A 21716-nucleotide genomic window follows, 5' to 3' on the forward strand; every position below is an offset into this window, starting at 1 on the left:
GCATTTAGTAAGTATTCAGTAAGAGTTATTCATTGATCTGATCTTTATACGTCTCATCCACTGCTAATTTGCTTCACCAGAGAAATATCAGGGTCATTCTAAATGAACTGGCAGTAGGTAACTGTCAGGGTCCCGAATCTGTCACTAACATACTGTGCAATTTGCAGCAAGTCACTTAGTTTTTCAAATCTCTCCATCTTTCCTTTGAAAATTGTGATCACATCACTTTCTCTTACTCATGAAGCACAGGAGAGGTTGTGCTCGGGAAGGACAGACAACATGGAAAACCCCTTTGAGAGGAAGTGATATTACAACAAGTAGTTCTTCTCCACGCTCTAGGTGGATGGAGTTGTATGGATTTAAGTGAAACAATCTATATGATATGATTTGGGAATAATGTTATAGGGTGATAATATAAAAGGGTGATGATATAAATAGGCTGAACAAATGTAAGATTCTGTGAATTTAATTCCAGAGGTCAATCTAAACAAAGGTCCTTTCAATGTTTTCCAAGCAACTCTCCTGTCCTAGCATATACAACAGGAAAAACATATGGGAACAGAGGGGGAAAAAATATGTACTAAACGAGGAAAGGTTACCAGAAACAGTGCTTGTCATGGATCCAGGAACTTACAACACATGAAATTATTTTTATATTATACCTATATACACTTTTTCCCAGTGAATACTACAGATTTAACAGGGAAGTGAAAATAATAATGATACAGATAGATATACTGATATAATTTAATTTAGCAATATCATGTTTCTGAAGAGAAATACATACATTAAAAAATCAAATCATGTTCAAATTACATTGGAAGAGTTTACTATTTAAACCAACATTGCTATGAATAGTCTAAAAATAGGAAAGATTTTATTTTTAAAGTAAAATTCATACCCTATTAAATTTTGTAGGCAATACTGTAATTTTGCATATTGTATAGACTTGATACAAGAAAAGTACATTAGAAAAAGGACAAAAAATGTAATGTAAGGAGAAAAGTTATACATATATTATATATAATCACATATAATTCAGGTCTAATTTGGGCCACAAGAAAAAAGAGGCATAGTATTTATAGTTCACCACTATTTTCTCCAAGCTCCAGAATCAACTTACCGGTGTCAAGCTTCTCTTCATTATTTATTTCCATTACTACAAATTTCTCACAAACTGCAAAGGTTGGCAAAGTAGAAGAAATAAACTGGCCAAATCTTTAAACAAAAAAAAAAAACAAGGTAATGGATTTTCTTTTTCTTCTTCCCAAAACAAACAACAAAGTACAAAGAAACAAAATACAAAGAAATAAAAACCAAATAGTACTTATCTTAACTAGCCTTTTAAGGACCATTAGGTGATAATATGTCGTTTGCTTCCTCTTGTACCATCCCAAGTAATATTATATAAAATAATGCTTTCAAAATATGGGGAAAATACAGTTCTTCAGAAATACAAATTCTTTAATACACTAACATGCAACTGGTTTCAAAAACCAAACAACATCCACATTTGAGTGTCCTAACATTATCTGGATGGATCCATTGTACCCTAAAGGTTAAGAAACTTGGGTTTAGGTATATGATTAAAATCCTGGAGTCAGGGGAACAGGTGGAGAAAAAACATTCTGACTCTATCACTTTCTAACTATGTGACCTGGGGCTCTGTTTATTTATAAAGTAGGAAAAAAAGCAAAAAATTTTTACAGGTTTAAGTAATAATTTCAGCAAAGTGACCATTACAATGCTAGGAATTGCTTTAAATATACATTCTTAACATAATAATAATTCTCCAAAATAATTCTTAAGCGCCAGTTTTGAACTTGTCACCAGGTTTAAAAACATGTTTTGAAGGCAAATGAATAAAAAAGTGAGTGATTTACAAACTATATAGATTAGAGATTAGTCTATGAAAATAACTGAATACAGTAAATAGGTATGATTTCACACCTAAGATACTTGGTAGATCACATGAACAATTCTCTACTTGAAAAATACTCAATTGTGTAGTTTGTTTTTCTTGTATTCCTTCTATAATCCCCAAATTTTCCAAAATGGGCATTCCCATGTGAATATAAGAACATTTCTACAGACATGCCATCAATGTCTTAAAACACATTGTCTGCAAAATAATACTTACAACATATAAAAATTGTGAATATGCAACAGTAAAATACTGCAATCTGTTTGAGTAACAGAGAATAAAAAATAGAAGTGGGATACTCATCAGTTAGGAGTGTGTGTGTGCATGCTTGTGCATATACACTTAAAAATTAGCAAGGCTTAGGAAATAGGATTAGGAACCAAGAATTCCTAAACTGAACACTTTATACCCAGGCCAATTTCATTGAGCTAATTCCTACAGCTTTTCTCACCAAGATTCTATTATTCAAAAGTGGCAACAATTAGCTTTGTTCCATCAAGGCACGATACTGTCTCGCTGATGTTTTCCATGCCCCAGAAATATTTTGAATAGTGTTAACATTACAGGTGTTATTACACAGCCACAAAAACCAATTACATTCATCTCATCCATCTTAACCTCATTGGTACTTTCAGTTAATAAAAAGACAAAGACAAAGACAGAAGTTTTTCCTACCTGAGCAGATCATTGCTGTTGGGAAAACCTTGCAATAAGAAGCTCAGCACATTACTAATAGCAGCAATAGTAGGCTGGGATAAAGACATATCTCGAAGAGTCAGGAGCAGCTTTGGGATTAACTGGAATTCTCTCATTAATTTGGCATTCTTCGAAGCTTCACTATAAGAGAAAGAAGGTTTTATACACTGTACTATCACCTTTTCTATAGCTGAATAACTAACTGCATGGATATTAACTAATACCTGGACTCTGTGAGTAGTTCAATAAAGTGTTCAAATAAGGAAAGATGAAGTTCATATGGTGCATGGAGCCAGACCTATAAAAAATAAAAACAGTAGTGTATTTAAGGTTAAAAAAAAATACCCCAAATGCCAAACCAACAAACACCAATATAGTACATGGAACTTATTTCATTTACGTAATTATTATTTTGTAAAGCTCTATAAAACCATTTACATGCAGGAAAAATCATTATAAATTGGCCAAAAAAATGACCAAAATGATGGAATTATCACACTTCAAAAAGCTATTACAAATATCCTCCATATGCTAAAGAATGTAATGAAAATCATGAAATGATGAGGAGCCAAATGAAAGTGAACCAAAGTCCCAAAACAAACCTCTAGACATGACAAATAAAATATTTAAAATGAAAAATATACTGTATGACATTAATAGCAGACGAGATACTTCAGAAAAACAATTCAATAAACTTGAAGACATAACAACAGAAATTATTCAGAATGAAGCATAAGAAAAAACACTAAAAGGGAATGACCAGATTTAAGTGTATTAATAATTTGAGACAGTATCAAGCAATCTAAGATATGCATAATTGGCGTCCAGAAAAGGGAAGGGGATGCCAGGAAAAATCACTGAAGAAATAATGGCTAAAAATTTCAAATGTGATGAAAATGACAAATTCACAGATCAATAAACCCAAGCAGAAGAAACATAAAGTAGACAAAGGGGACAATGAAATGACTGACATCTTTAATGTGTGAAAAGAATAAAAACAGTCCGTTAGAATTCTATTCCAAGCAAAAAAATCCTTCAAAATAGAAGAAAAAAACAGAAGCCTTTTTCAGATGAGAAAATTTACTGTCAAAATTTCTGTAATATAGAAATGTTAAAAGAATATCTCTAGGCAGAAAAATAATCCAAGATAGAAACATAGATTATGCAAAGGAATAAATAATATATATATGGGGTCAAATAGAAAATAATTATATATAAAATGTCTTTTGAAAATAACTGATAATTTAAAGCAAAAATAATCTAAACTGCTGTAGGGATTATAAACACATAGAAGTAAATGTACACAACAATAGCATAAGGATGGAAAGGGAGAAATGAAAGTCTCTTACTGCTAAGTATTTATAAGGTATAATATTCTTCAAAGATAGAATTGTTTTAGATGCATATAATAAATTCTAAAAAATCACTAAAAAGTCTGTATGTTATTGCAATTATTTTATTTATATTTGTCAAATACTATTCTAAAAATTTGGTAAATTCGGTATTTATAGACTACTTGTGGTTTGGGGTAATTAGGGATGCTATATTAGGCCGTAAAGTGAGCAATGTACTATAAAATAAACCAAACATGTATTAAGCAACTAAATTTCTGATGTTTCTGTATTGAGTCTTAATCAGAAATCTGAAACTGAAAATAATCCTTGATTTAAATGTTTCAGTTAACAGATAAAAACAGGTCAGGCTGGTTTAGGGAGGTTCTTAGTGTTCCCATAATTCTTTCTGTCTCCCTTTATCTCTGGGCTTTCACAAGTTAAATTATCTATTTCTTTGTCTTTTTCTTCTAATGGACTAAATGCCTTCAGGTGTGGACTCTTTGCCTTTTCTTTTCATATCCTTAGTAACTAATATACTACTTGCCTCAAAAATACTCAGCAAGTGCTTTCTAAAAGAATAGGAGGCATGGGGAGAAATGCCACATATAGGTGATGGGGAGGAAGGCAGCAAATCACACTGCTATGTGTGTACCTATGCAACAATCTTGTATGTTCTTCACATGTACCCCAAAACCTAAAATGCAATTAAAAAAAAAAACGAAAAAAAAAAAAAGAATAGGAGGTTTAGGTATTAGAACTTTGAATACTAGACTGAGAAATGTGAATGTGTACTTTATTAGTGTAGAAAAGGAAAATCATTGGAAGTCCTTGAGTAAATGATATGACTATGCCTTTGAAAGAATGAGGTCCCAAGGGTATATATGTAGGCCAGGCTGAGCAAAGAAGAAAAATAAGTGATAGTTATCCTAGTATGAATAGAAGGAGAAGAACTGATTAGGGTTTGAATTAGAATATAGCCGTAGAAGCAGAAAAGGCAGACTATGAAATCAGAAAGTAGAACCTGTATGACAATATCAGACTGTTTATAGATAGGGAAGAAGGAAGCTGATGTTTTCAATTTCAAGCCTTGGTGACCAGGGGAATAATGGTGTTATTAACAGAAACAGAGAAGTTAGCTGGAAGAACTAATTTGGGGAGGGATGCTAAGTTCAGTTAAAGTGTTGCTGGGACATAAAAATGGAAATGTTGAGCAAGAATTAGAAATAAGTCTGGAATTCAGATGTCAATGTTAGAGATTTAGATTTGAAGATCAACTCCATGGAGATGAGGCAGTCAGCCTTGGTGAAGAGTTTAAAGGAAGGAAAATAACAAATAAAGGAAAATATAAAAAAGTAAAGATGGACATCTTTATATCAAATAATGAAAACATCACAGCAAGAAAATAATAGAAAAAATAGTAGAAAGACATAAGAAACAGGATATTAACACCTGAGCCAGAAAAAGAAGTACAACTTGAAAGAATATGAGAAAAACAGACTATAGCCAACACTACTGAGAGCTGGGGATACTGAAAACCAAGTACAGGCCATAGATTTTTATTTAGAGGGAAACTTCTAGTAAGATCTCTGAAAATACAGTATCGAGGCACATTGTTTGTGAAGGATTCAATAAGTCACAAAACAGAGCTTACAATAGTTGTGAGGAAGAAGAGTTAGGGCCTAGACATAAGAGTTAGCAAACATTAAGTGCTAGGCATTATTCTGGGTGATAGTAACACAAAGACAAAGAAGATAAACATGATCTCCGCAATCATAAAGCCCATAGATCCTAGAGTTTCATAAGGATATATTACGTAAGTTTAGTATATAGTGACTAACATGCGAAGTGCTATAAACAAGAAATTAAATGAAAAAAGGATATGAGTGATTAAGTGTTGTCTTGAGAGGACAGAGCGTAAGCTGTTATGGTAATAAGTAGAAATGAAAATGCCTTTGAAAGAATGAGGTTCCAAGAGTATGTAGGATAGCCTGAGCAAAGGAGATAAAGAAGTGATAGTTATCCTAGTATGATTAAGAGAAGACATGATTAAGGCTTGAATTAGGAGATAGCAGTAGAAGCAGAAAAGGTAGACTATGAAATGTCACCATAAAATGAATGATATTTTACAATGCAGCTGTAACCAAAATTACAGGTCTAGGTCCTATTTATCAAGGAAAAGTTTCTATCAGAATCGTCTGAAAACTGTTTGACTCATGCAACGCCACTGGTAGCAGCAAATTAGCTAGGTAGGTATATGCACTGCACCATTTCACTTCTAAAATGTTTGCAAAATGGAGTATCCTTGGAGAAAAGGAACCCTAGCATTATTCTACGTTTTATATTTTACTAAATTATTTTTATATTAAACATAAACATCATAAAATTATAGGACTTTAAACACATTTTAGAGATTAAAAACAGTTTATAATCATATGAAGAAATACATTCATTGATTATATATTGCCAATTATGCTTATATACATACTTCAAAATCACAAAGGAGGTCCTGGAAAGCAGTTGAATTTGGAATGATAGAGGTCTCATGTCCACTATCAACAGTTCCCACCAAAGAAAAAGTTAGATGGAGGATGTGGCTATTAAGAAGGGAACGTTTCTTCTTAAGAAGCATTGCCAACAACTACAAGAAAGTAATAACAAATGCTGGTTGATAAATCATCATATATATTCATTACACACACACACACACACACACACACACACACACACACACCACTCAAGAATCCTATGCAGATGAATTCCTGAGATTTCTAAGTTACCTTCTAAATTTTTATTATGACAATATAACATTAGGTAAAATCTGAAAGACAAAGGAATCCTAACACTCTGTAATTAAAATATTCACTTTTATATTTACCCTTTTGATTCCAATATAAATATTTAAATAGTTATCATCATGTGCATAAAACTGTATGCATAAAATTGTATGCACATGATAGTAACTACTTAAATACACACTTTTTCTCTACATAAAGTATGTTTTTTCTTTTGCAATATAGTCTTCATAATTACAATTTTTAAAAGGCTAAATGATGATAGTCTATGGAATGCTTAGAGTATAGTCATTCTCTTATTACTGGTATATTTAGATTGTTCTATTTTTTCATGATAAACAGTACTTCAATAATCATTTTGAAAGTTTTGCAAAAGAAAACACTTATCAAAATAGTGTAATTAAATCTATACAACACAGTAAACAGTTTATTCATTATCAATAAACTAATGGCTAAACTTGTAGAAGGCATTTGTACTTCATCTATGATAGAAGGTTTTAATCTTGCTTCAAACATTTGTTCCTCTTGTTACAAGTGACTTTTTGTCAATTCTGGTATAGACTGTGGATACATGAATATTTCATATTTTTCTTTTTTTGAGACAGAGTCTTGCTCTGTCACTCAGGCTGGAGTGTAGTGGGCAGTCTTGGCTTACTACAGCCTCCGCCTCCCAGGTTCAAGCGATTCTCCTGCCTCAGCTTCCGATGAGCTGGGATTCTGTGTACATGCCACCACGCCTGGCCACTTTTTGCATTTTTAGTTTTCAGGAATAGCAATGGTACACTTATTATGTAGGGGCTTTCACATCTCCTACATAACAGAGATAAAAGGGTGTGAGGTAGAGGTGAGAGACAACACAAGAGGAAAAGCCTTGGATCTACCATGGATTTGGCAATCTTTTGAGGAAGGGGGAATAAAACCCCATTTCATTTCATTCCTATTTCCACAGAGAAAAACAACATTCAAACCAGCCAACCTTTGTTCTGAAAATATATTCAATGTATTAAAGCCATATTGAAATAATGTAGCCTAACTAAAGTGTTTAGTAAGATAAGATAGGAGAAAAAGGATAAAGCAAAATAAAGAAACAATACATACTTTCATTTGACATATATTAGTTTTCATAAAACGACTGGCTTAAGTTTACTTGGACAACATAATTCTTCCAGAGTTTAAACAACATGAATGATAATGAAAAGCAGAGTATTTTCGGTGCCAGGTCAGGTGAAGGCAAAGTTTTACAGTTACAAACCTGGTAGCCCTTGATTCTTTCCATTTCTTTGCTGGCTAGTGGGTTACTCTTGACCACACAAACCAGGGCCTTGACTGCTGCATATAACCCTTCCACATCAGAGGCCATGGCCACCAGGCCCAGGATGGCTGCAGCTCCACCAATGTACTGCAAAGTAGTGGCAACAGGCTTAGGGACAAATGTTCTTACTCCTGATTAAAAGACAGTGAAAAATAATTAAGATAAATTCCCCATGTGAACAAGAGATGTATATATCATCTTGACAAGTTTTTAATTAGTATTGTTTTATTTAAAAAATATCTTCTGTCTAAAATGCAAATTCTAGGGAAAGCACTACAGGTAGAATTTGAAAAAAGGCAATAAAAACTGCTAATCTACATTCTGTCACTGAAGATTGAGAGTAGAGGAGTGGGCAGAGAAGAACTGGGCTTTACAGCAAGCACAAATGTTTCTACTGTGTAGCTTTGGGCTGTACTCAAAGGTCTTGAGAATGCATTCCTAAGTGAGAGTGCCTTACTAGCTTCTGTTGGGGAATAAACTTGGGGAGAATAAAAATCACTTTAACTCTTTGAACTGGGGAAAGGCTTGGAGAAGTCAGCATGGCAGGGATGATACCTCTCCTATAGATGAGCCAAGCAAAGCACATTACTGACCATTACCCAAAGCTTCCCTTGGTTAAGTAATCTGAGTAACAGTATATCAGTGACTTTAGTAGAGCATAAGTTTATAGAAACACAGTTCTGGAACTGTGTGCCAATTAACAAAAAAATCTCACCTACAATCCTAACATTTTAAAGAGGCATTATTTGAATGTCACTTACCTACTGATCAAGATTGAGTTTTAAAAAATAAAACTAACATGCATACTATATTTCTACGTGCTCTGTATTCACAATACTTTCATTCCTTCTTTCCTTTTTGTTTTTTGAGACAGGGTCTTGTTGTCACCTCAGCTGGAGTGCAGTGGCTCAGTTACATTCATTGAAGCCTTGAACTCCTGGGCTCAAACAATCTTCCTGTCTCGGCCTCCCAAAGTGCTGGGATTACATGGTGTGAGCCCCCATACCCAGCCCACAATACTTTCATATATTATGGTGCTGGCTCCTAAGGTAATTAGGGCCAGTATACCTAGTTTATAGATAAGAAAACTGAAGTTCATAGAGCTTAACTGTATAGCATAATGTCACACAGTGAGACAAGAGGGGCTAGAACCTAAGTCTCTGAACTCTTTATTCACTGCTCCTGCTCTTTCCATTGTACCACAGGGCTGCTATACTTTAGAAAAGGACATATCACAGTTCTCAGTAAGTAGTTTTTGAATTAAAGAACACTACATCATGTGCTTTAGAGTAAAAAAAACTTTTATCAATGCGATATTATTAAAAAAAAGATTTATGCAATTCACTGGGACAATAAATATTGCCAATGACTGATAAAGACATTGAATTCTGACCAGCACACTAACTTTTTATTAATCTAAAAAGGGACCAGTATTATATACTGGTTTACACATTACAAGGCACAATCAATGGTTCTGAATTTTGGATGGCCTGACTGGTTTATGTCTCAAGATCCTATCTAACAACAACAAAAGTTTTAAGCAGACATGTACAAGGCTCTGTAGAATGTCTACTCTCTAAACTTTTATTATCGTTTGAGTCATAGTGTTTATACTCAGAAGCTCTTTTTTCTAGCTCATTTCTAAATTAACAGAAAAACTCATGAGCTATACCAAACCATGAAACAATCAATAATAGTTCTGAATTTTGATACCTGTCACTAAATGTAGTTTGAAATTTACCTAAAAATTACATGAAATTATATAGTCAGTGCTCATCATTACTGACAACAGGAAAAAAGTGAGTGAGATTTTTTATTTTATTTTACTTCCTGGGATACATGCACAGAACGTGCAGGTTTGTTACATAGGTAAACATGTGTCATGGTGTTTGCTCCACCTATCAACCCATCACTTAGGTATTAAGCCCCATATGCTTTAGTTATTTGTCCTGATGCTCTCCCTCCCTTGGGCCACCTTCCTTGACAGGCCCTGGTGTGTGTTGTTCCCCTCCCTGTGTCCATGTGTTCTCATTGATCAGGCCCTACCTATGGGTGAGAATATGTGATGTTTGGTTTTCTGTTCTTGTGTTAGTTTGCTGAGGATGATGATTTCCAGCTTCATCCATGTCCCTGCAAAGGACATGACCTCATTTCTTTTTATGGCTGCATAGTATTCCATGGTATATATGTATAAGTTAATGGGATTTTACGAAAGGTTATTATTTTAAGTTGACTGGAATTTGAGATTATTACATTTAATCCCTAAATATTGCATGTACACTATTGGTCAGTGCTATAAAATATGAACTTAAATACTGTCCCTCAAGTGAGGAAAGTGAATGCAAACTTGAAGGCAAATAAAGAAGTCTGAAATAACAAAGTCCACTTACCCAAATATCCAATTAAAGCAGCCCCAATTGTCCGTGCAGATCCATTAAGATGTCCTGCTGAATTGTGTATCAACTTCACAGGAGTGGCATTCTCATGTGAGGAAATGCCTAACTGAAAAATAGGAAAGGAAAATAATGTAATTATATAAGAACAATTTCAATGTTTTGATTGGAAAAGAAATCAAGCACATGAATGATAACGTATCTTTCTTTCCTCCCTTATCAGAACAATGAAAAATGAACATTTATGTTCAGCCTAGTGGCTCATACCTATAATCCCAACACTTTGCAAGATAGAGGCGAGGGGATTACTTGAGCCCAGGAGTTTGAGACCAGCCTGGGCAACATGGCGAGACCTCATTTCTACTAAAATGCAAAAAATTAGTCAGGCATGGTGGTACATTACTCAGGAGGCAGAAGTGCGTGGAGATCATGCCACTGGCACTCTACACTCCAGCCTGGTTGCATTTACTTTTTGGAAATGTACAAACACCTCCAAGTATGGAAACTCATAGTAGTTAAATACAATTTACTAAGATAAAGATGGCAAGAAGGTCTTGAGACACAGCTTCAGGGGTCTTTCTGACTAAAGTTCTATGGTAGTGGGAAGGTTGTCATCACCAATTGCCTAACAGTATGTCAGATCAGTGAACATATTAGCTTTATTCCATATCCAACTAAACTCTATATAAGTTTTTCAAGAGTTTATAGATAAAACACGCCTACATAAAGGAATCTTACATTTTGTACATTCACACATATACAAGATCTATTTTCAAGGAAAATATAACTTCAATTTTGTTGTTCACTATAGACTAACGTATAGTTTATGTTCCTTAGAAGGTATATATATCTATCATATATATATATGTATACACACACACACACACACACACACACACACACACACACACACACATATACACACAATAAGAGCGGTCAATACTTACAAGTTCCTGGTCTCTTGATTTCCTTTCCCTTGGACTTTGACTTTGATAATCAGTCAAAATGGCTTATCAAATTCACTGATGAGATCACCTTGCTAAACCCCATAGTCAGTCCTCACTTCTCATCTTACTATGACCACTTAACACGTTTCCAAAGTGAATCCTTGATCTTACAACATTAGGCCCTCCTGCTTTTTCTCCCTTCTCACTGACTGCTACTTCTCAGTCTTTTCTGGTTCTTCTTGATCTCCCCAACTCCAAAACACTGGAATGTCCCAGGGTTCAGTCTTTAAACCTTTCCAGTTCCCTATCTACATCTAGGCTTTGGTGAATACATGTAGACTCATAGCTTTAAACACTACCTGTATAAATGAAATTCAGATTCACATTTCCAACGGCCATGAAATCTCTGCTGTGATATCTAATACACTTCTCAAACTTCCAAAACAGAATTCTCAGTATTTCCCCCAACCGTACTTTTTGTAGTTTTCTCAAATCAGAAAATGTGACTCCATTTTCCCAGCTGTTCAAGAAAAAACCCTGGACTCCTTAACTCTCTCACCTTCCACACCCATTTCACATTCTATCACCAAAAACTGTTAGGTCTACCTTTAAAATATTCCTTGTGGCAAGTGGTGTGGCTCACACTTGTAATCTTAGCACTTTGGGAAGCTGAGGTGGGTGGATCACCTGAGGTCAAGAGTTTGAGACCAGCCTGGCCGACATGGTGAAACTACATCTCTACTAAAAATACAAAAATTATTGATCACAACCAGTTACAGATTTCTTTCTTCCTTCTCTACTCCCACTGCTTCAGTTGACTAGCCTTAAAAAAAAAAAGTATAAAAATGAGCTGGGTGTGGTGGTGCTACTCAGGAGGCTGAGACAGGAGAATCGCTTGAACCCAGGAGGTGGAGGTTGCAGTGAGCCAAGATTGCACCACCGCACTTCAGCCTGGACAATAAGAGCGAAACTCCATCTCAAAGAAAAAAAAGGGAGCCGTGGTGGCTCAGGCCAGTTGTCCCAGCGCTTGAGGAAAGGCTATGCATTTGAGGCCAACCTGGGCAATGTAACCTCTCATTCATTAAAAAAAATAAAAATAAATATAAATAAATGTACGTATATGTGTATATATATGTATGTATATGTGTGTGTGTATATATATATATATGTATGTAGATGTGTGTGTATATATATATGTATGTATGTGTGTGTGTGTATATATATATATATATATACATACACAGACATCTTGAATCTGATCACTTCTTATCAACACCACTGCTATTGCCCAAGTTAAAATCACCATAATCTCTCATAGGAATTATTTACCGTTTTGGCCTTATAACTTGTCTCCCGACTACTACCTTTGTGGTGATAAAATGTAAGTTACAGCATTTCCCTTCTATGTCTGGAACCTCATAATGCCTCCTATCTTATTTCATCAAAGCCAGGGGCTTTACAATTGCCCCCAGAATCCTAAACAACCTAGGGCCCATCATCTCTCTGGGCTCCTCTCCTACTGCCCAGGACTTCTCTAATTTTACTCCAGCCACATTTGTCTCCAATGTGGCACTTACAGTACTTTTCTCCGGGCCTTTGCACCTGTACTCCTGGAATACAAAACACTCCCACACTCATATGTATATCCCAAGCTCCTATTCTGTGGCTTGTTACCTCATCCCTGTCAAGTCTTTGCTCAAAATTCACCTTCTCAGTAATGACTCCTTGGACCACCATATTTAAAACTTGAAGCTTCTTTTTTCCCCTTCCCTGCTTTATTTAACTGCATAGCACTCATCACCATCCAACATACTTCATGATTACGTTATTTCTTCAGGTATTATCATCTGTCTCTTCTACTAGAATGTAGAAAACATAAAAGCAGAAATTTTCTTTTTATCTGCTGCTATGTTGTGAACTAAATGTTACCTGGCATATAATAGGCCGTTCATTAAAAAGTTGAGTTGTAGCCCTAAAAACAGTAATTGTTTTCATTAGTTTTTCTAAAGTTAAATCTCTTAATTGCCAATATAAACAAAAAGTTAACATGAATTATGTACTCATAACAGAATCTGTCACTTTTCCAAATTAAGTTACATATCTGCATGTGTTTTGGCCTACATTTGAAGTCAAATTAACCAAACATAAGCAGTACATGAAAGGTATGATATTTAGCAATCACTCATAATTGGGTAGTATCCATATGAGGTTGTGAGGTATGTTCCCAGTGAGAATCAACCACAGTTCACCAAAAAATCATTCTGCTTACCTGCTTAGCAATGGCTTTGCTATCCAATTTGTTATATACTTTCCGGATTCTTGCCACTGTTAGGGAAGACACAGAGAGTGCATAGAGGCCAAATGACACCTTCTCCTCTGGTACTAAGGACACAGGGGATGGAACTACCCCTTCGGATTTTGCATCTTTACCTTCAAAAGAAGAATAATTCTTTTCAAAATCATCAGTGATTCTCATCTTAAAACAAGTTTCTTATCACATCGTTTTTAAATGAAGAGGCTTGAAAATCTTAAAGCAGAATAAGAGAGGTAAATTTTAAAAATATTTTACTTAATTCTCAGCTCTTCATTTCTTTAATTAAAAAATGGAAAAGGATATCTAGTCATAGAGTTCTACATTCTAAGTGCTACTCTTAAAGCATGTTTAACATATAGCACAATGCAAAGGAAGAGGGAAAGTTTTAACTGTCGTCAGACAAATTATAAAACATGTCCCCCTAAATTCAAAGGAAAAAGGAATGGAAATGAGTAAAGTCCCTATCAGCTGTGTCGCACTATGTCCCCTCCCTAAAAACAGCACTCAGATATGCCTGCCTGTATTATTCTAGACAACACAGCAGAGCAGTTATTAATAAAGGCATGTGTTTTAAAGCCACATAGCCTGAATTTGAATCTTGCTTTATCACTTAAAAGCTGTGTGACCTATATCTCTTTGTGCTTCAGTTTACTCTTCTGTGAAATGGGAATGATAATGACAGTATCAAATTGACAGTGTTTTAAGATGAATAAATACATGTGAAGGACTCAGAACAGCTATCTCCTTCATGTGTATCGACTTATTTAGCACACAAGTTCCCAAGAAGTGTTAGTTTTTATTAGATAACATCTAAATTAAGATAAAGTGAAAAGATAAATTACTAAATCATAGGATTATTACCACTTAAAATATACTTATCCTAACGCTTCTGAGATTCTTAGTAGAATCAGAACAAGGGAGTGGAAGCCATCATTTGCAAGGAGTACTACCAAGGAACTGCCAGCTTAAACAGTTCCTTTGAGTCTAAATTTCTTTGAGAGAAAGGATAACAAAAAAGTAGACTTGGAGTAAAGAGATGAAGAAAAATAATGTTAACTCTTCTAATCTAGAGAATATATGTGTGTGTTTTTTGAACCCATCTGTTCTTTCTTTAACAGGAGTGGCTGTACATTAAACTGCTTCATGTAATAGGAGAAATCACAGAAAAAGAAGATGGTCACAGTTAGACTCCTAGAGGGTATAGGCCTACATCTTGGAGCCAATAAGAGATACCAGATAATGAGTGATCAGGCATAAAGACAAAGAATCCAGAAAGTGCAGTATGATCAGTGTAGGAAAATATTTTAAATAGGAGTGAGTATCCTGTTGAAGAAGATTAGAGAAGGAGAAGGCTCTTTTCCTAGATAAACAATATGTTTAACTTCGTACACACACATGTATACATACGGCAGCAGTTAAGTTTCATAAAACTTCAAGAACTAAAAATAAGTTACTTACATGGCATACATACGGCCTGAAAGCTTCCAACATAATTTGGTCCAAGTTCATAAATGGTAGTAACATTCGAAGAAGGTAAAACTTCTTCTAGAAAATGTGTGGGTCCCAGGCGCCAAACCAATGAAGCAATTTGGCGTTGGGCAGGTGGAGTACCAATGTAGGCATAGACTGTGCTCACCACTGGTGGATTTGCAGAACCTGAACCCCCCGGAGTACTGTGAACATAATGAAGCTGTAAGGAAGACAAAAGCAAATGTGTGAGATGTGAACACTTTCCCCAAGAAAATAGCTACTTCAGCATATGTATTTTCATTAACCCAAGGTCACACAACTTTACAAATGCACAAAACCATTCGGGGTTGAGAAACAGGAAGGGCAAAGGATGATACTGGGATCCCTAACTGAGGACCAGATACAGCAGCTAAAACTTTTATCCAACTCTCTAACACAGATAAACTCTTTAATGCTAGCAATGACAATAACCAAATATAGGGATACTGTCACTGGCCGGTTTGCATATCAAGTTTTAATGATGCTTCTCTGAAATTTTTGTGCTGAAATAGAGAGCTTTCCACTACGTAATTAAAGTAGTCTTGAAATTAGGTATGCTACCTTCAGTGCAAGTCTGCTAACTAAAATTACTGATAAAAAGTGTTTTATAGGGATAAAATACTATAATAAATATACAATTAAGTACCGTGTAAGAGATAAGGAAATTAAGTTGCTTTTTCCTGCTGAAGCAACTTGATGAGATGAAGGAAATTTCCATTAATTGTTTTGTCACAGTAACATCTTAGCTTCAGATCCTATTCATTATTCTGTGTATCAAACAAAAGTTCTTGGTGATGTTAACAGCAAAACTGTGAAGACCAACATGTGAGCTTAGAGCTGATTTCACAGTCTGTGACTACTGACAGGGACAGTGATGATGATGATGTAAATAAATTGACAATAAAGTTCCTACTGCTCAACTCTAGCAGCTGAGGGCATTTTTAATATCACTAAAATTAACAAAGGAGAAATATACTAGAGAATCTACAAGCCCATTTCAAATGCAATCATGTATACAAAGAAATCAATGACTATTCTACAAGGTGCATTTTAGGGTTTATCATGTTGAAACATGATATTATTATCATCAAGGAAGAAAATATTATCATCAAGGAAGGAAATCCAATCAAAGAACCTGCTGGTTTCAGTGCTTTTTAAACTTTAATTCACACACAATTACAAACTTTGTCTTTGTTACTTCTTTCAAGTGATATTGCTCTAAAATGGATACCTGCTTGTAATCCTAGCACTTTGGGAGGCCAAGGCAGGCGGATCACCTGAGGTCGACTTCGAGACCAGCCCGACCAACAAAGAGAAACCCCATCTCTACTAAAAATACAAAAATTAGCCAAGCGTGGTGGCACACACCTATAGTCCCAGCTACTTGGGAGGCTAAGGCATGAGAATCGCTCAAACCCAGGAAGTGGAAGTTGCAGTGAGTTGAGATTGCGCCACTGCACTCCAGCCTGGGTGACAGAGCAAGACTCTGTTTTAAAAAAAGAAGAAAAACCAAAACCAAAAACAAAAAAAGCAAAGCAAAATAAAACAGAATAAAATCAAATAAAATGGATACTGTGTTTTAGAAGTTAAAGAATTTTCAGAGCTTGTGAACTGAGATCTATAGAAAGTAACTAGCAAGATTTATTCTCATTCAGAAAAAGGAAGTTTCACCTGTTTTTTTACTTGCTGCATCAACTCTTTTTTCTCTTCTAAATACTACAGCAATCTAGAGTAATGTTTATGTACTTATTCATTCAAGAAACAATAAACCGAATACTGTTATCATTATCAGGGACTAATCTGGGTGATCTGAAAACAAAGAAAAAAAAACAATTCTAGCTCTAAAGTAAGTCTTCTGGACTAAAATACAACAACAGCAATGAAGTAATAAAAAAGTGTGCTCACTGTTATTTAGGAATCGTTCAACTGGTTCCTCTTTTATGAAAAAGCAACTAGCCATCTTGCTTAAGCTCTTGCATATTCAGAAACTTCTTTAGTACCTATAAGCCCTCATTTCTATTCTTCTCTAATAAAATGATAAAAATTAGCCTCTTGAGTCTAATCTATTTTTCAAGTGGGCACTGAATATCAACTTAAAATTAAGATAGTAACCTTAAAAATATCCCTGTAAAACACACACATACACAGATCCTTTCCCACCCCCGCAAACGACTACCTTTAAAGCAGGCAGATTTACAAGTGCAGGCATGCTTACCTTTACGGTATTAACGAGCTGTCCATCAATATAGAGGGCTGCAGTACTGTTTTTCAACATGCCTTTGCTCATTACCAGGACCAGATGATGCCACTGTCCCTCAATGATAAGCTCTCCACATCGAAAGCGAGCACAGCATGGGAGAATCTCATAGAATGAGGACTCCTCACTAAAATCATCAACTGAAATAAAGGGGGGAAGCCATAAAAAACCTTTCCCAATATCATTCCTATTGAAACAATTATTCATATCTAGATCAGCATGTTTTGACTTTGTGTTAAAATAAAATGATGACGCAGACTGATTTGAGTAATAATAAAACTCCAGAAAAAAAAAAACGGTAATGTTGTCTGGGTGCGGTGGCCCACGCCTGTAATCTCAGTACTTTGGGAGGCAGAGGAGGGCGAATCACCTGAGGTCAGGAGCTCGAGACCAGCCTGGCCAACATGGGGAAACCCCCATCTCCACTAAAAATACAAAAATTAGCCAGGGATGGTGGTGTGCGCCTATAGTCCCAGTTACTTGAGAGTCTGAGACAGGAGAATTGCTTGAACCTGAATGGTAGAGGTTGCAGTGAGCTGAGACTGCGCCACTGTACTCCAGCCTGGGTGACAGAGCAAAACTCCATTTCAAAAAGAAATAAAATAAAAATAAAAAGATAATGCAAACTGAAGATACCCTATTCATGCAAATACCCTTACCTGCAGTAAGAAGTGAAACCTAGAATATATTTTTGCTCTCGTCTGCTCAAGAAATATAAGTATAATCAAATAAAGTTATAATGAACAAAAGTTAGCTAATGAAGCAAGAAAAAGAAAAATTAAGAGACAATAAAGTTATGATAAACAATAAAAAAGAGACTAGTTGACACCCAAAACAAAAATAAGCAGGTGGAACTACTGCAAACTGAAAAGCTTTTGAATAGCAAAGGAAACAACAGAGTGAAAAGACAATCTATGGAATGGGGGAAAAATATTTGCTAACTATGTATTTTATATGGGATCAATGTCAAAAATACATAAAGAACTACTAGAACTCAATAGTAAAGAAACTATTAATCAATTAAAAATGAGCTAAGAACTTGAATAGACATTTCTCCAAAGAAGGCACATAAATGGCAGACAGGTATATAAAAAATACTCAGTGTTGCTAATCATCAGGGAAATGCAAACTAAAAGCTCAATGACATATCACACCTCACACCTGTCAGAATGGCTATTATCAAAAAACAAAATACAAACTTTGGCAAGAATGTGGAGAAACTGAAACCTTGTACACTGTTGGTGGGAATGCAAAGTGCCGCAGCTGCTATGGAAAACAGTATGGAGGTTCCTCAAAACACTGAAAATAGAACTAACATATAATCCAGCAATACCATTTCTAGGCACTTACCTAAAATCACCGAAATCAGGACTTCAAAGAGGCAATAGTACTTCCCTGGACAGATGAGTAGGTAAAGAAAATGCAGTATATACATACAATGAAATAGTATTTCATCTTAAAGAAGGAAATTCTGCAATATCTAACAACATAGGAAGCTTAAGGACATTATGCTAAATGAAATAGCCAGTTATAGAAAGACAAATACTGCATGACTCCACTTACTTGAGGTATTTAAAATAGTCAAATTCGTTGAATGCCAAGGTCTCGAGGGAGGGGCAAATGGGGAGTTTCTAAACAAATGGCATGAAGTTTCAGTGAAGCAAGAGACAAAAAGCTTGAGATCTGCTCTACAACACTGCACCTATAGTCAACAATAATGTGTTGTAACTTTTTGACATTGATTTGGTTACGGTATGGGTTAGAAAAAGAACCAAGAAAAATGTGAAGTTTATTCTTGCTATATGCTATACTCAATGATACAAGGGAACAACTATCTATTATTAGTTAGTGGCCGTACTGTCCACAATAACAGCTAGTAAAAAGGAGATGATTTACAGTATAGAATAGGTATTTGTTGATCCATTTCCTGCTTCATCAGACAACTGTGTCCCATGTACATAAATATATTCTGACTTGCTACCATTCTACAATTACTTCTTGACTCTAATCTGGCTCCTCTTTGCTACCCTATTTGTTACCAAACCATGCTAAGAAATAATGGTTTCATATTAATTTAATTTTAATGTTAAGCTAAATAAAAATAAATTTACCTTTCATCAGTACTTAATAAGTGACAAGACAGCAGTGAAAAGCCAGATTTTAAATACTCATTTTTCTAATTAAGAAAAAAGCTAATCTGTAACCACGCAATTTAAAGCAGATCTAGTATTTCCACTGCATGTACAAACAAGTAAATATATGAAAGTAAAACTTACGATATATGAAATAGAAAATGCAAATAAAATATTAATTTCTAATTTTGGAATCTTAAAATATCTGCATATACTTAAACACCAAGACATTTTAGAATGGCAATTCAGAATATATGTCTGTTGATAAGACTATTACACAGGCAAAAATCTTATCTATGAGGTGACTTGATATAGGAACTGACTAAACTAGGCAGAAAGCGGGATCCTAAAGCCTTGATAGGTCTCATGTTATGGACCAATGGAGGTGGAACTAAAGATGAACATATGGGTGAAACAAGAAACTTGTCCCTCTTCCTTCCCTGGTTCATAGACTATAAGTCTTCTCAAGTACTGAAGAAGATATTCCTTACAAAAATTTGTGAACGTTTCATTTTCTGTCTTAGGTTTGAACTAAGACATTTCTAGCACTGAGTGGTGTGTCAGGATATCTCAGTAAGCCAACTGGCTTATGACAACTCTTAATTTCCTAGGCATCTTAATGGGTTACAGCTGTTGGGAGAACATATCCTGGCAATACTAATTTATGTTACCATCATTTCTAATCATGTATGGACTGTAGCAGCCTGGCAAATTACATTTAGTAATAAAAATGAAATAGAGTTAGAAAATATTTTCCTAGTTTATAGATTTGTCTCCAGATCCACTCCTTAACTTTTCCATTAAATTCTTGGGTGTTTTCAAATTCCCCATTATTATTCACTTTTCTCATTGTTTCCTCCTCAGGCCATTCATTTCCTCTATTCATGCATTTATATGTTTACATAATATCTGCATGCCTAATACATTCTAGGTACTATGTCAGACAACAGGGCTGCCTAGATTACAAAGATTAATAATCTTGTTTGTGGGAGGTTCTAATGGAATAAGCAGACAAAAAGAAAATTAAAAATTAAAATCTATGAAGTCTAGATAAGAGATGAAGATTATTAAACAAGTGTTATGGAAGTGAGCATAGGGAGGAAGGGAAGATTTTAGAAATATTAGGGAGGCATATTACAGTAAGACTTAGTGAAGGGGTGGTATTTTCAAGTTGACTCAACATTTCTAGCTGGGCCAACTGGTAGTGGTAGTGTCATTTACCAACACAGGAAAGCAGAAGGAGACGTAGGATTTTTGTTTTTATTTGAAATTGGGTCTCTCTAGGCTGGAGCTCTGTGGCCCCTTCATAGTTCACTGCAACCTCAAACTCATGTGCTTCAGCAAACCTGCAACCTTGGTCTCTTCTAAAGGAGATGTAGGTTTTATAAAGAAGAAATACTAGAATCTGAGATGTTTATTGGAATACTGTTCATATAGAGATGTCTAATATGCAGCTGGAAATATAAGGACATAGCTTCGGATACAGACAAATGAAAAATATTTTTGACTTCACAGTCCTTGAAGTAAAAAAGACTTAAAGCAATACTAATTCATGCTTTTTTCCCCCAAGAAGAGTTGGTCAAGTACAAAGATCAAAAGTGAAACCCTGGAGAATACTAATTTTGAGGAGAAGATAGAAGAGAAAGCGACTGAAGGAAATTGCAAAACAAAGATCAGAGAAATAGTGAGCATTCTAGAATGCAAGACTGAAGATAGTTTTAATTAAGAGAAATTAGTCAACAGGACCAAATGCTACTAAGGGGTAAATAAAGCATCACAACAATAATTTTGAAGTATTAACTACATTGATAGTTCTGTGCTAGGTACCATGAAAAATACTAAGTCAAGAAACCTTACAATCTAATTAAAAGACTAACAATTATATTAAATTAATATTTACTGAATACCAACCACATGTCAATTAATATGGTATTATTTTACTTATTTAGTTAAAAGAACAAAATTAGATGACAAAAATCACATTTATATAAAAATGGTGATATTCTTCTGCAAGAAAATTGAGTAAATGAGATTTACATTTTAAGTTATTTACATCATTTAGCATGATCTTCATGAATGCCTTGAGTTTGGAGTTCCATTGTATAG

At 34.9% G+C, this 21716-nt stretch overlaps 1 protein-coding gene across 9 annotated transcripts in view; it reads right to left on the bottom strand.

The window, feature by feature from the left end:
• WDFY3 (WD repeat and FYVE domain containing 3) overlaps positions 1 to 21716 on the bottom strand; it is a 292916-nt gene that overhangs the window by 92510 nt on the left and 178690 nt on the right. For all 9 annotated transcript variants that reach the window (XM_074396388.1, XM_074396384.1, XM_074396387.1 and 6 more), the window contains 9 exons: positions 17437 to 17618; positions 15171 to 15402; positions 13668 to 13828; positions 10449 to 10560; positions 7999 to 8189; positions 6440 to 6592; positions 2845 to 2918; positions 2600 to 2761; positions 1124 to 1218 (listed from right to left, as the gene is read on the bottom strand). In XM_074396388.1, coding sequence (XP_074252489.1) covers positions 1124 to 1218; positions 2600 to 2761; positions 2845 to 2918; positions 6440 to 6592; positions 7999 to 8189; positions 10449 to 10560; positions 13668 to 13828; positions 15171 to 15402; positions 17437 to 17618 — 1362 coding nt within the window. The remainder of the gene's footprint in view (positions 1 to 1123; positions 1219 to 2599; positions 2762 to 2844; positions 2919 to 6439; positions 6593 to 7998; positions 8190 to 10448; positions 10561 to 13667; positions 13829 to 15170; positions 15403 to 17436; positions 17619 to 21716) is intronic.

The sequence above is a fragment of the Saimiri boliviensis genome, chromosome 3, assembly GCF_048565385.1.
Source record: "Saimiri boliviensis isolate mSaiBol1 chromosome 3, mSaiBol1.pri, whole genome shotgun sequence".
Classification (NCBI taxonomy): domain Eukaryota; kingdom Metazoa; phylum Chordata; class Mammalia; order Primates; family Cebidae; genus Saimiri; species Saimiri boliviensis.